The sequence below is a fragment of the Lontra canadensis genome, unplaced genomic scaffold (genome assembly GCF_010015895.1).
Source record: "Lontra canadensis isolate GAN:19392208 unplaced genomic scaffold, GSC_riverotter_1.0 scaffold107, whole genome shotgun sequence".
NCBI lineage: Eukaryota > Metazoa > Chordata > Mammalia > Carnivora > Mustelidae > Lontra > Lontra canadensis.
Window position 1 is genome coordinate 1,566,098 of NW_022631101.1, and position 12,550 is coordinate 1,578,647.

A 12,550-nucleotide genomic window follows, 5' to 3' on the forward strand; every position below is an offset into this window, starting at 1 on the left:
ACCTGGGCTCAGGTCTCCCTATTAGATGGCCTCTAAGTTCGATACTTGCCTTCCCAGTAGTTACCATCTTTGCAGTTGTTCACTAAATATGTAATTAATGATTGTTGAATGTTTATCTCCTTCCCTGGACTGAGAACACCATGAGGCCAGGGCGGGGGCTGTGATCAACATTGTATTCCCAGCCCCTGGCACCCAGCAAATACTTGTTGAATGAGTGCGTGAATGAATGAATGAATGAATGAATGAATGAAGGCATGAATAGAGTATCTGACCTATGAATAAGTGTATGCGTGATTAAATACGTGAGTGAGCACATGATTGAATGGGGGAATAAGCAAGCGAAGGGGAGAGATCCAGGATGACTTTCATCATCTTTTGGAATCATCTGATACTCCCAGTAAAAGTGATACTCCACATTGGAAATGAGACCGGCGGGGCGGAGATTGATCTGTGAAGCAGATTACAACGATGATTGGCTTCGGCAGGAGGGACCTTCTCCCTAACAACCTACTCTACTGTCCAGTTTCACGGGACTATGAAAAGGACAAGCGGTACCGCCCGAAAGGTGGAATTGAACCACTCTGTCGCTAGACAGCTACAGGTTTGAAGCCTGCACCCCAGACCACTGAGGATCATCCGGGCAAAGCGAAAACGCTCCCATACAGCTATATAAAACTCAAAAACTGTTATCTTTTTACAGTTATGGTCACATAATTTGGTGGGGTGTGATATTATTGACTCCGATATCTATAAATTCTCCCCAACTACGACATATATCCTTCCAAAATGTTACCTTTTTCTTGCATGGGCATGAATCATCCTCTCTTTGGAAACCGCCTGCATTTGCATAGCGCCGCGCATGCTGGGAAGCGGCGTTCGAGGACGGGGCTCCCTCGCTTCTAGATGTAAAAGTGTCCGAAACCGTTTTTTTCCAGGTGAGAAGTTTGTTTTTTAAGAGGAGAAAGTCATAAGTCGGATTTCAGAAGCCCCTTCTCTGAAAAAATCCGAGTTCGAGTGAGCTAGTTCCTGCTAGAGTTTGATTTAGCCCAGTCCCGGAGATTCCCGGTAGGCGGTTATGGGGCTGGTGCGACACCTGCTGTTCCTTTTTGGAACTTCAACGACCTCCAGAGTCCTAGGTTCATTCAAATATTTGAGCGCCTACTAAAGCCCAGGCACTGTTCTAGGCAGCGGCATGACAGAAATTCTGTCCCCATTGAGCTTAAGACACTAGGGATCATCAGTTTCTGCCTGTGTTTTATGGCCAAGGAAACCGACGCTTAGAAACGGCTCGTACCGTACCCCAGTTCACGCAGCCTATCCACCTGGGGGAATAAAACCTGTGCCATCCTGTCATTTCAAAAAAGTTGACCCCTCTATAACCTAAGTCAGGGATCCTTTGACAACGCTATCGTTCCAGACCACATGAAACCCACCCAGGGCTCCCATCTCAGAGTAAAAGTCAAAGTTCTCACCATAGCCCTACAAAATCCGTATACTGGGATACTTGCGTGGCTCAGTCCGCTAAGTGTCTGCCTTTTTATGATTCCATGGTACTGGGATCTTTGCTGAGCAGGGAGCCTACTTCTCGCTCTCCCTCTGCCTGCAGCTCCCCCTGCTTGTGCGCTCTCTCTCTCACTCTGTCAAATAAATAAAATCTTTCTTTAAAAAAAAAAAAAAATCCCTGTATGCTAGCTCCTTTCCCTCCTCTGACACCATCTCCTAGTTTGCTCTGCTCATTTACTTGGCTTCTGGCAAACAGAGCTCCTGCTGCACACACCAGGATCAGGAGTGCTTCTTTCTCAGAACCATTGTGTTTGCTGATCCCCCTGCCTGAAACTCCTTTCCCCCACACGTTCACTGACTCACTGCCTCCTTCACTCTGGCCTCTGCTCAAATACCACCACCTGGTGAAGTCTTCCCTGATAAAATAACAAGTCCTCTTACTCCATCCCCTTTCCCTGATGGGCTTCTCTCCCTCCCTCTGAGCACCACCCGCCATGTACTACATCTGTTTGCTTATTCTCTGTCTGCTCCCACTGGACTTATGACGTCCACGAAACTATGGACTTTGTTTTGGCTTGTTTCTGAGTCCCTACTGCCTAAAGAGTGCTTGAGAACTTAGCACATGCTTGGTAAATGTTTGTAGGGTGAATATAAGATCGTTACATTATCCTTCTCTGAGTCCCAGGGTCCCCATCTGGAAAACAAGATTCGTACAGCTGATTTCACTAGAGGAATCACAGTGCGCAGATGGATATAAAAGTGTGGGGAGGCACTCAATAAAGGCTGTTTCAAACTCTAGACTGTTTCCAGCTTCTAGTGAGGGTGGGCTCACTAGAAGCCAAGGACGGACTTAGGGGCTTTAGCCATTCTTGGCCCCATAATTTCAACCAGTCCCTCTTCCTCCATCTTTTTCTTTTTTTTTTTTTTAATAGTTTTTTGTTTGTTTGTTTAATTTTACTTTGATGTAATCTCAACTCCCAGTGCGGGGCTCGAACTCAGAATCCTAAGATGAGGGGTGGAACACTCCCCTGGCCAGGTGTCCCCCTCCATTCTACGTTACAAAGCAACACTATCTTATGGAAAGTGTGAATAAAAGCATCTTTTGGAAATTTCGCTATTTTTTAATTTGGAAATTGAAAGCATAGTCCCTGCTTAGCAGATCTAGATCCAAGAGAAGCCCCCTTAAGGGCTTTTTTTTTTCTTTTTTCTTTTTTGTTCCATAGCTGCTGCTAGGCAACCCCTACACACACAGAGACGGGCTGTAACTACTAGTCCTACAACATCATTATCTGTCTCCTAAAATGTGACATGCGTCGCTAGAGGCAAGTGTGATGATTTTAGGTGATGCATGAACAAACAGTTTAAATGTTAATAGTTTTGTGTTTATTTTTACTGTTACCTTCTATTCCTGGCAAGTGATACGGACTTCCCTGGTGGTGAAGTAACATTTCTTTTTAAAAGACATTTGTTTTATTTTTAATTAACCAATTTAAAGGGAAATATTAGAAGAAAAGCAGAACGAGGGTCAGAAAGATCCTGAGGGTCGTGAGGGGATGACCGAGATTTGGGAAACAATGTCATAGCTCACAAGCAGGTTCTGTTTACGGGGCATTTAGTATATGCCAGGCCCTTTGCCAAGGGCTTTCCACATCTATCTGGTTATGGTAACAGTTTTCCATTTGAGGAAACTGAGGCCTTGAGAGGTGAAGTCACTTGTTCAAAGTCACACAGCCGAGAGGTAGTGAAGCTGGGATTCAAATCCAGTTCTGTGGGTCATTAGAACCCAGTCTCCTGGGCGCCTGGGTGGCTCAGTTGGTTGAGCGTCTGCTCAGGTCATGATCCCAGGGTCCTGGGATTGAGTCCCTCATTGGGCCCCCTGCTCAGCGGGGAGCCTGCTTCTCCCTCTCCCTCTGCCTACTGCTCCCCCTGCTTGTGCTGTCAAGTAAATAAATAAAATGTTAAAAAGGGGGGGGCTTTGGGTTAGGGCCTCTGCCTTTGGCTTGGGTCATGATCTCGGGGTCCTAGGGCCAAGCCCCGCGACAGGCTCTGTGCTCGGCGGGGACTCTGCTTCCCCCTCTCTCTTTACCTTCCTCTCTGCCTACTTGTGATCTCTGTCAAATAAATAAATAAAAATAAATCTTTAAAAAAAAAAAAAAAGAACCCAGTCTCCTGCCTCCTTTCTTCCTAGGTTTTGGAACCTGAGGCCCAGAAAGGCCACGAGGCCCTTTATTCAGTCCCATGGTAAATGGATAGAGAGAAGTGGTGGGATGAGAGACATTTGAGAGAGAGGATAGGCATCGTCTCCTGACTTACTAGATGTTGGGGCTGAGGAAATAGGAATCCAGGGCCACCCACACTGAGGTCTCTAGCCTGATGACAAAGTGGCAGAGCAGACATCCCTGAGCTGGAAATGAGATAGGACAATTAAAGGTTTGGATGTGTTTGTGGAGGGAGCCATCCAGAAGGCACCTGGGCACGGATCTGGGGCTCCAGTAAGAGGGCTGCCATGTGGGCAGAGTGTGGGGATCGACTAGTGATGTCTGCTTTGGGCACAGGAACGGAAAACAGCTGTCAAAGGCTTGGCTAGCCCTGGGACGGAGGGTCACTTGGCCTCTTCCCCTCAATCATTTCATAATATAGACAGATTATGAGGGAGCTCCTTCTGGATAGATGGGGAAGGTTCCTCCTGGAATAGCACTTAGGTGCTTGTTGGTGCAGAAAGGTGAAAGCTGGAGGAGGCTGGAAGCACAGGAGGTCTTGGGTTTTCCACAGGAGTCTTTATTACAGTGTAAATCCAAGCTCAGGCCTCCCCTGGGCCCCATGCAAAGCCCTGGCTTTGGGGCCAGTGGCGTCCAGGAGACACCAATCTCTCACGGCGCCTCCAGCGGCGGGGTCACGGAAGTGCAGGGCGGGTGCCCTATCTAGGCAACTACAAGTCCCAGCAGGCGCCGCAGCCAAGGTGCTTCGCCTTTCCGGGACTCCTAGAGCAGAGCCTCTCGGGAGATGCAGTCCTGGCCGCTCAGGCAATTCCCACAAACTCCCTGATGCGGGTGATCCAGACACCCGCCGGGGAAATGGCTCGGGCGGGGGTGGAGGCGGAGGGAGGGTGGGGATAGAAGGGAGATGGAATTAGGCAGAGGGCTGCGGGGGATGGGGGCAGGCGTCCTGAAGGCAGAGACACCCCTTTCATTCGGCTTTGGCTTTGGCTCCAGAGACTGCGGCTGCTGCCGAGGCGAGGGCTCCGGACCCTGGGATCTTAGCTCGGATCCTGGGGGAGAAACAAGTGGGAGTCACAGAGGAGGGCAAATGACCCGTAGGAATCAGAGAACTAAGGGGAAATCTGGACGGGGGTGGGGGGCAGGGTGGAGGACCTGAGTGGCCAAACCCAGCCCCTGCCCTCCCCAAGAGATTTAGAGACAGGTAATATCTGGGAAAAAAGTTCCTGAGCTTCCCCGGTCCCCATCCCATCCATCTCCATCCCATGCCCTTACTTAGCTTTGATGTGGCTCAACTGATTGGTCACCAATCCCACATACTGGTCCATCTGGGCCTGGGGAGACCAAGAAGGAGAGATTGGAGGAGTTCTTCTCCCTGATTCATTCAGGAGGCTGCTTCCTACACCCCACCCCACACCAAATGAGAAATTGGGGAGAGCGATCCATTACTCCACCTTCAACTCTAAGCCTGATAAAATAGTCTTGGAAGTCAGAAGTTCAAGCTGAAGTGTCAGTACATTGGGCCAAGTTCTGTGTGGGGAATGACGTCAGGCAGACACACAGGAATTTGCCAGTAAGTTCTGTTTCCTGAGCATGACGATGAATCTTCAAGGGAGTTGTACGTGCGTGTGTCTGTGTGTGAGTCAGGTGAGAGTGTGGGCCATTGGTGTTGGTTGTCAAGTCCCTGCGTGGATTGACTTAAACATGAGTTTAATTCACAGTGTGACCAACTCTGAGAGTCTTGGGGCTTCCAGCACACGAGGGAGTTCGTACTCTCTCTGGTAGGCATGTGTATTGTTTGGGTCTCAGCTGTGCGGGAGAAGGGAACGTCAGTCCATCTGCCAGTCTCTGGGTGGGATATATGTCACTTGGCCTCGGTGTTCTCCGTGTTCTGGGCAACAGCTGCCCCACTCAGTGTTGACCATCCTTGGCAGTTTCGGGGTGAAAGCATCAGTTAGAGCACCTGCCTTGGGTTGGGGCATGTCATTTGGATCCTGGCTCTGCACAGGGGACACCGATCAAAACACTTCTCTCTGGCTGCTGACATATTCGTTAGACTTTAGCTGCACTGAGGAAGATCCACAGCAGACCACCTGGGACACACCTGTGCCTGACTGGGACATCTGTCAATCAGACCTTACTCTTCCGGAGGGGAAAATACTGGTTGATCCTCCTGTCTCTGGCTTGGACATCTGTCAGTAGGACACTGGCTGGGGGGTGGGGAAGTGGGTTAGTCAGACTACCCATGTTTGGCCAGGACACTGCCAACTGAGAGCCTGTCACACCCACCTGGTGTTGCCGATACAGCAAGGGGACAGTGAATAAACAGATCACTCCTGTAGGCACAGAAATGGGGGGAGGGGTGTGTCAGGGTCCTCCCAAGGGATTAACAGTTCCATCTAGAACCCTGTCTCCCACCAAACCCCAATGACCCACCTCCCCAGCCCACCCCCCACAGCCTTCCCAGCTCACCCAGAATGAGAAGAGTCAAACCATTGAAGATGGCACCCACGAAGGTCAAGATGTAGAAGAGAAGGGCCAGCTGGGGGTGAGGGTCAGGGTCAGGGTCAGCAGAGTCTACAGGGCCCTCCCTAGGCCTGTGAACTTCCCCAGCAATGGCCTTCCCTACCCCCCAGGTGCAGCAAGGTGAACCCAGGAGGGAGTGGGGGTTTTAGGGGCACCTTGAGGGAATCCACGAGGTCTTCTACCAGGAAGAAATGCCGCAGCTGGATGGCCATAGAGACCACTCGGGAGGCAATCTGCTGGGACAAACGTTCCATCTGCTCCCGAGTCAGGGTCAGGTCCACATCCAGATAGGCCCTGGGAGGACAAAGGGGTGTCAGACACCTCAACTGTGGACCAGCCCAGGCTGAGGGGTGTGGCTGGGACAAGGGCAAGAAATAGGGTTTTGAGGAGATGGCCAGACGTAGTGGGCTACAGCCAAGGTCAGAGGCAAGAGACGGGATCAAGGATTAAGGTTAAGAAGTTAGGATCAGAGGTTAGGGCTGGAAAGTCAGGATCAGAGTCAGGTTAGACAGAAACAAGAACAGGAAGGGTCAGGGTCAGCATGAGCCATGCCTGACTGGAGGTCAAGGGTCAGACCACCCCTTTGGTCAACACAGAGGTCCAGACAGAGGTCAAGGTCAGGGGCCAGGGGTTCTCACTGGAAAGGGTTGGCACCGTCCCCTCGGTGCACAGCCTGCAGCACTTTTCGGTAAACCCTGAGAGAGATGGTGCCACAGAGCAGCAACAGGGCCACGTGGGCGGTCACGGACACGATGCTAAAGTGCAGGAGGCAGAGCAGGGAGACCATGAGGCCAGTGAAGACCACTCCTGACGTCCTTGTGTCCTTCCAGTACAGCAGGTCCGCCACTGTGGAAGGAGAGGGGGCCGGGAGCTCAGGCTGGGCTTTGCACCTGGCCTGGCTGATCTCTTGACCTCCCACTTCCTGTCTCAGGGCTGAACCTTGACCTCTGGACACACCTGGCCTGCCCCTGAACTCAATTTCCCGATTTCTGATTATCTTGTTTTCTTCCCAGCTGCTTCCCCTCTTCTCCTAGAAAACCCAAGTTAACTGTCTAGCAAGTCCTGCTTATATATCATGTGTGGATACAATTTTTGGTCATTACTTATGAAAAATGTAATCATCTATACACTTTTCTGCCTCACGCACAACCCACTCTTTTCCCTCCTAGAAGTCCATCCTTGGTAGTTGGAAGAGCTCTTGATTCATTCTTTATAAGGGTTCCACAATATTCTGTCATGTGGCTGTGCCATCGTTCATTTCATTCAACATTTATCTATTGCTGGGTCATTCACTTGGTTTCTTAACCCCCATTCCTCAACAGTGTTGCAAGCACCAGCCCTCTACAGATATTCTTATCTTCCTGCAGAGAGAGTCTATTTCAAAGATAGAATCCCAGAGAGAAATCACTGGGTGGAATAGTTCTGTGTTTCTGAACATCATAAATACTAACAGATTGTTTACTAACAAAACTGTTAACAATCTTCATTTCCATGAGCAACTTGAGCATGATCTTTTCCCAGCATCCTGCCCAGCAATGGGTGTTATTGTTCTTTTTCTTTTTTTGCCAACTTAACAAGTATAAAGTGGTATCTTCTTGATACTCCCACCCACACGCTCTTTTCTAAGTCCTACATGTATTAATAACAACATCCTCCTTTCTAAGCCCTGATTCAAATTTCTAACCCTTTCTGAGATGCTAAATTCACCTCACAAGCCCAACCTGAGCCCTGACCTCTGGATTCCAATGTTTCTTCTTCTTCTTTTTTTTTCCCCCCTAAATGGGCTCTGTGCCCAATGTGGAGCTTGAACTCAGGACCCAGGATCAAGAGTGGAGATCAAGAGTCGCAGGCTCTACCCCCTAAGCCAGCTGGGTGCCCCTCCCATATTTCATTTTGCCCATCTAAACGTTAACAACCTTGACAATAATGTGATCCCCTCTCAGCCCTGAGCTGGGAGCCCAATATCCTTCCAGACCCTCCACACACACCTCCCCACCCTCACTCTGCTCAAATTCTGACCCGTCCTGACGGGTCCTCCTCAGGGTCTGACTTCCCCCACTTCTGTATTGTTCTAACACACACCATCCCATCCACCTCTAACTAGGGAAGGCCTCCCCCTACCCGCCACGCGGGGCCCTCCCTTGTAGCCTCCCCAAGGCCTGTGCCAGTGGGAGGGGGAGGGGCCGGGTCGCCTGAGGCGGGGGCTAAGTTTAGGCACGCTGGGGGGAGGGGGGGTGCCTGGCCCGCAGCTGTGCTGGCCTGTCCGGGTCCTGAGTGACAGCGCCGCCTGGGCCTGAGACTGGGGGAGGGGGCCCTCCCTGCTCTTGGGCCCCAAAGCCTCGGCTCGGGGGAGAGGGGACCCCACGCTCACTCCACTCCCTCTCTAGACACCCCCACAACCCCCCAGCTTCAGCCTGAAGCTCAGGGGAATCGGGGACCAATAGGAAACATACCCGCAGATTTGAGGGAGATGAGAGAAAATCTGGACCCGTTTGCTCCATCCCCCAACCCCGGTCCCACCGGCCCTCTCCGCAAGCCCACCTTTACTCCCCATCTCTGCTCCAAGTGAGAGGCTGAGGACAGGACACTGCTACTTCTCGGGGATTTTGCCCACTTCAGTGGAACCCGGAGGGAGGGAGTAGGGGGCGGGGCCCCTCTGTACCCAGCCAATGGCTCTCCATAGAGGTGGGGACAGCTCCAAAAAGGGGTGGCTCTCTTTGTAAACATCCAAAAGCAATGATGTCTACAATCACAACGGCGGAGGGTAAGCGTATTTTAGAGGAAGGCGGACTCTATTTGCAACTGGCCAATGGATGCAGTCAGGGAAGGATAGCGCTTTAAAAAGGCATAGAGTTTACTTGTAAATGTCCCATGGCCACAACTACAAGACAGCCTTATTTTTTCAGGGGTTTGTCCTGTCCAAAATCAGCCTCTAGGAGGAGCACTCCAAAAGAGGGATTGTTTTTTTCTAGCCGTCGGCCAATCCCAATGCTCAAGGGCGGACTCACAGCTCAAGTGAGAGGGAGAACTACATAAAGAGCCAATGGCAACCTTAGAAAACGGGAAAATATTTTTGAAGGGCGGAGCTTATATCTAGCCAATAGCAATACCTCCTCTTTTCCACTCTTACTTCCTTCACGAGGTTGGTCCCTTTAAATTCCAACCCTCCCACCTTAACTATAGTCCAAGGGAGTACCTTCTCTCAGGCACTTTACCTAGAAGGAGTGGTTCCAATGTGAATTCTGATTGGTCCGTGCTATCGAGGCACTGCCCCGTGATTGGCTCCCGCTCCAGATGCCCCCACGGCTCTTCCTCCTTCTGGTCCAGCGAGGGCTCATCAGGACAAGAGTTCGAATCCCGGGATCGGGGTGGGGACGGGGTACCGGCCTGGGGGGTTCCAGAGCCGGGGCTGGGCTGCGGAGTCAAGACTTCCGGCGGCGGTGAGGACTGAGGGAGTCCAAGTTGTAGGTCCAGTTCTGGCGCGTTAGAAAGAGAACGCTGTGAGCTTTCACCTTGGAGGTGCCCTGAGAAGAGACCACCCACCCCTTGTGGCTTTGGTCCCAGCACCTTCTGACATCTCACCTTTCCCAGCCTCTCCAGCCTCTGGCCCGTCAGGCTCCTCGTCCTCTAGTGGGGTAGAACTACTGGTGGCAGAGTCTTCTCCGGACCCTGCTCCGCGGGCTGCCCAGCCGAGTTGGTCCAGCTGGAGCCCTAGGTCCTCCAGGGGGCGTTCGGCCGGAGGGGCAGTGTCGGGGTCACCGCGGCGCCCAGGTTCGGGGGATTGGCTCAGGCTGGGGATGCTCTCCAAGCTGTCGCCCAGGCCGGGCTGAGGGAGTGGGTCTCGCGGTTCTGAGACTGAGCGGCCCTGGGGCCGGGGGCGGCGTGCAGCTGAATCCCGGCGCGCTCCAGAGCCCACCACACCGTCAAAGGCGATGTAGGAGAAGGTCAGCTCCCGGGGGGTGCCCCAGTCCTGCGACGTGGTCTCCTCTTCGTCGTCCTCTGAGAATTCTCGGGCTGTGTGAAGCTCCCGAAAATCTGAGTCGTCATTCCCTCCTGCAGTGAGCAAAGGAGGGTATGAGCTACTCTAAGCGGGACGCTGACCCACTCTCTTCACTCCCCTTCCCAGCTGTGAGCCCCTTTAAGTCCCGCTCTCACATTCCCCCACCCTTACCTTCTGTGGAGTCAGGGGTAGAGGACGCTGTAGACGGAGCTTCTTCTGCGAGAGGGAAAGAATCGAAGATTCTTAGAAGCTTAGACTGTCGGAATCACAGAAGTGTGCCAGTCCTGGAAACTTGGATGGTCCGAATTAAGGAATCTTAGAATATTTGAATCACAGGACCTTTAGAACATTCTACATACAGACTGTAAAACCTTACTATAGTGCTACCAGAAGCTCAGCCTTATAAATTCAAATCAAGGAATCTTAATCTCAGGAGTTTTCAAATTAGGAATTTTAGGAGGTTTCAATTAGTTCACTCTTTCAAAAACCATTTATTGAACACCTACTTTGTAACAAGCACTGTTTTAGACTGAGAATACAAATGTGAACAAAACAGACAAAATCCCTGCCCTCCTGGGGCTTACACTCTCCTGGCGAGAAAGACAATACATACATATATGATGCTGGGTGCTATGTGTGTGGGGAAAAATAGAGCACGGTGAGGGAAGAGAAAGTGAGAGGGTGCTATTTTCAGATAGGGTGGTCAGGAAGACTTCTTTGGTAAGATTACATTTGAATAGAGCCTTGAATGAAATGAGGGAGCCATACAGATGTCTAGGAAAGAGTCTTCCAGGCAGAGTAAAAAGCCTAGTGCAAAGGCCCTGAGGCAGGCACTATCCCTGGCAAATCTGAGCAACAGAGAGGTGAGAAGAAATGACTGGAACAGAGTGACTGGGAGGGAGAAGGGTGAGAGAGGGGGGCAGGAAGGTGGTGGTGTTAAGGATCAGGTATTGCTTTCCTTTGCAAGCCCAGGTAAGGACAAGATTTTAGAATGTTGGGATGATAACGCTTAATGCTGAAATAACAAATGCTTAGAATTTTGGCATCTGGACTCCTAGGACATGCAAGTGGCCAGACCTGAGAGTGCTGAAATTCTTAGCTGAGGAAACCACAGGGGTGTGAGACAGAAAATGTTAGACGAGGAGTTAGAGCCCTGGTCTCAGAGATCACGAGGATCAGATAAGGTATTTTCAACTGTGGAACTTAGCCCCTCAGAGCTAGCTGGGGGCTTTTGCCTACATGAGATGCTCAATACTGTTTGGAAACTGAAATCAGATGCCCTTCCCGCCCCCCACCTCGTTTTGGCAGCTGGGGAATCGGAGGCCCAGGGTAGAATGGGTGTCTTCCAGGGTTACTACTAGTGGTAAAGCTCAGTAAGGACCCAGGAGTCCTGGCCCCAACCCAGGGATGGCTGTTTCCAAGGGGCAGGATGTTGGACAATTTGGGCGAGGTCGGGGCAGCCTGAGTCTGGGCAGAAAACGAAGGTGGGATGCGAAGATGGATGATGGAGGCTGGTGGTTAAATCCCTCTTCTCTATCCTGTTTCTACCCCTCCATTCAACTCCCCCCCCACCCTGGCTGCGGCCAGCACCAGGGCGAAGGGACAGCTCCCGGAGAGCATACTCATCTCTGGGTGGGGTCCGGCGCCATATCCCAGAGTCAGGCGCGACCCCCATTAGCTATCTCAGTGCACCCCACCTCCGTCTTGACTCACTCAGGTCCTCCGGGTCAAGTCGCCCCCATCGCCACTAGACTGCGGGGGGGAGGGGAGAGCTTCCTTTGTCTCTTTTGCCTCCTCCCCCATCCCAATTCTCCCGCGACCCTGCACGGAGGGGTTACTGGGAAGGAGCCCACCCGGGCCTCTGGGCCCCACACCAGGCCTGAGCCTCCCCCTACTCACTGCAGTGGGCAAAGACCGGCAGGACCTGCCCCATGGCCCTCCTTCGGCCTGCATCGGGACCCCCGCCCACTCCGGCCACGCCGCCCTGGGCCTGGGGCCGCCGGCGCTCATCTCCGCCGCGCCCACGACGCCGCCGCCATCCTCGTCGCCTCCTCCTCCCGGGCCGCTCCAGCAGCAGCAGCAACAGCAGCAGCCGCCGCGGCCGCCGCCGCCCTCTGCTCCGCTCGGCGGGGGCGGGCGGGGCCGCGGCTGGGAAAGCACTGCAGCGCTGGGCCGGGGGCGGGGCCAGTGGACCAGCGGGGCGGAACCTAAGGGCGGTGGGGGGGGAGGGCGTGGGTAAACACAGAGGGGAAATGGAGGGGGCGTGGCTTTTCTACGAAAGGGGCGGAGCAAGGCTATACTACTG

General features: G+C 52.4%; 1 protein-coding gene across 2 annotated transcripts; it reads right to left on the reverse strand.

The window, feature by feature from the left end:
• Positions 1-4,263: 4,263 nt before the first annotated feature.
• On the reverse strand, positions 4,264-12,332 carry RTN2 (reticulon 2). Of its 2 annotated transcripts, XM_032839433.1 has the most exons (10): positions 12,145-12,332; positions 10,417-10,461; positions 9,828-10,298; positions 9,461-9,721; positions 6,884-7,091; positions 6,401-6,539; positions 6,192-6,261; positions 6,009-6,055; positions 4,995-5,053; positions 4,264-4,771 (listed from the first exon to the last, which is right to left on the reverse strand). In XM_032839433.1, exons 1-10 carry the CDS (start codon positions 12,176-12,178, stop codon positions 4,690-4,692), a joined length of 1,416 nt encoding a protein of 471 aa, XP_032695324.1. In that variant the 5' UTR covers positions 12,179-12,332; the 3' UTR covers positions 4,264-4,689. The 2 variants fall into 2 exon arrangements, with proteins under 2 accessions (XP_032695324.1, XP_032695325.1); XM_032839434.1 differs by lacking the exons at positions 9,461-9,721; positions 9,828-10,298; positions 10,417-10,461; positions 12,145-12,332 and adding an exon at positions 8,787-8,926.
• Between the last annotated feature and the right edge of the window lie 218 nt (positions 12,333-12,550).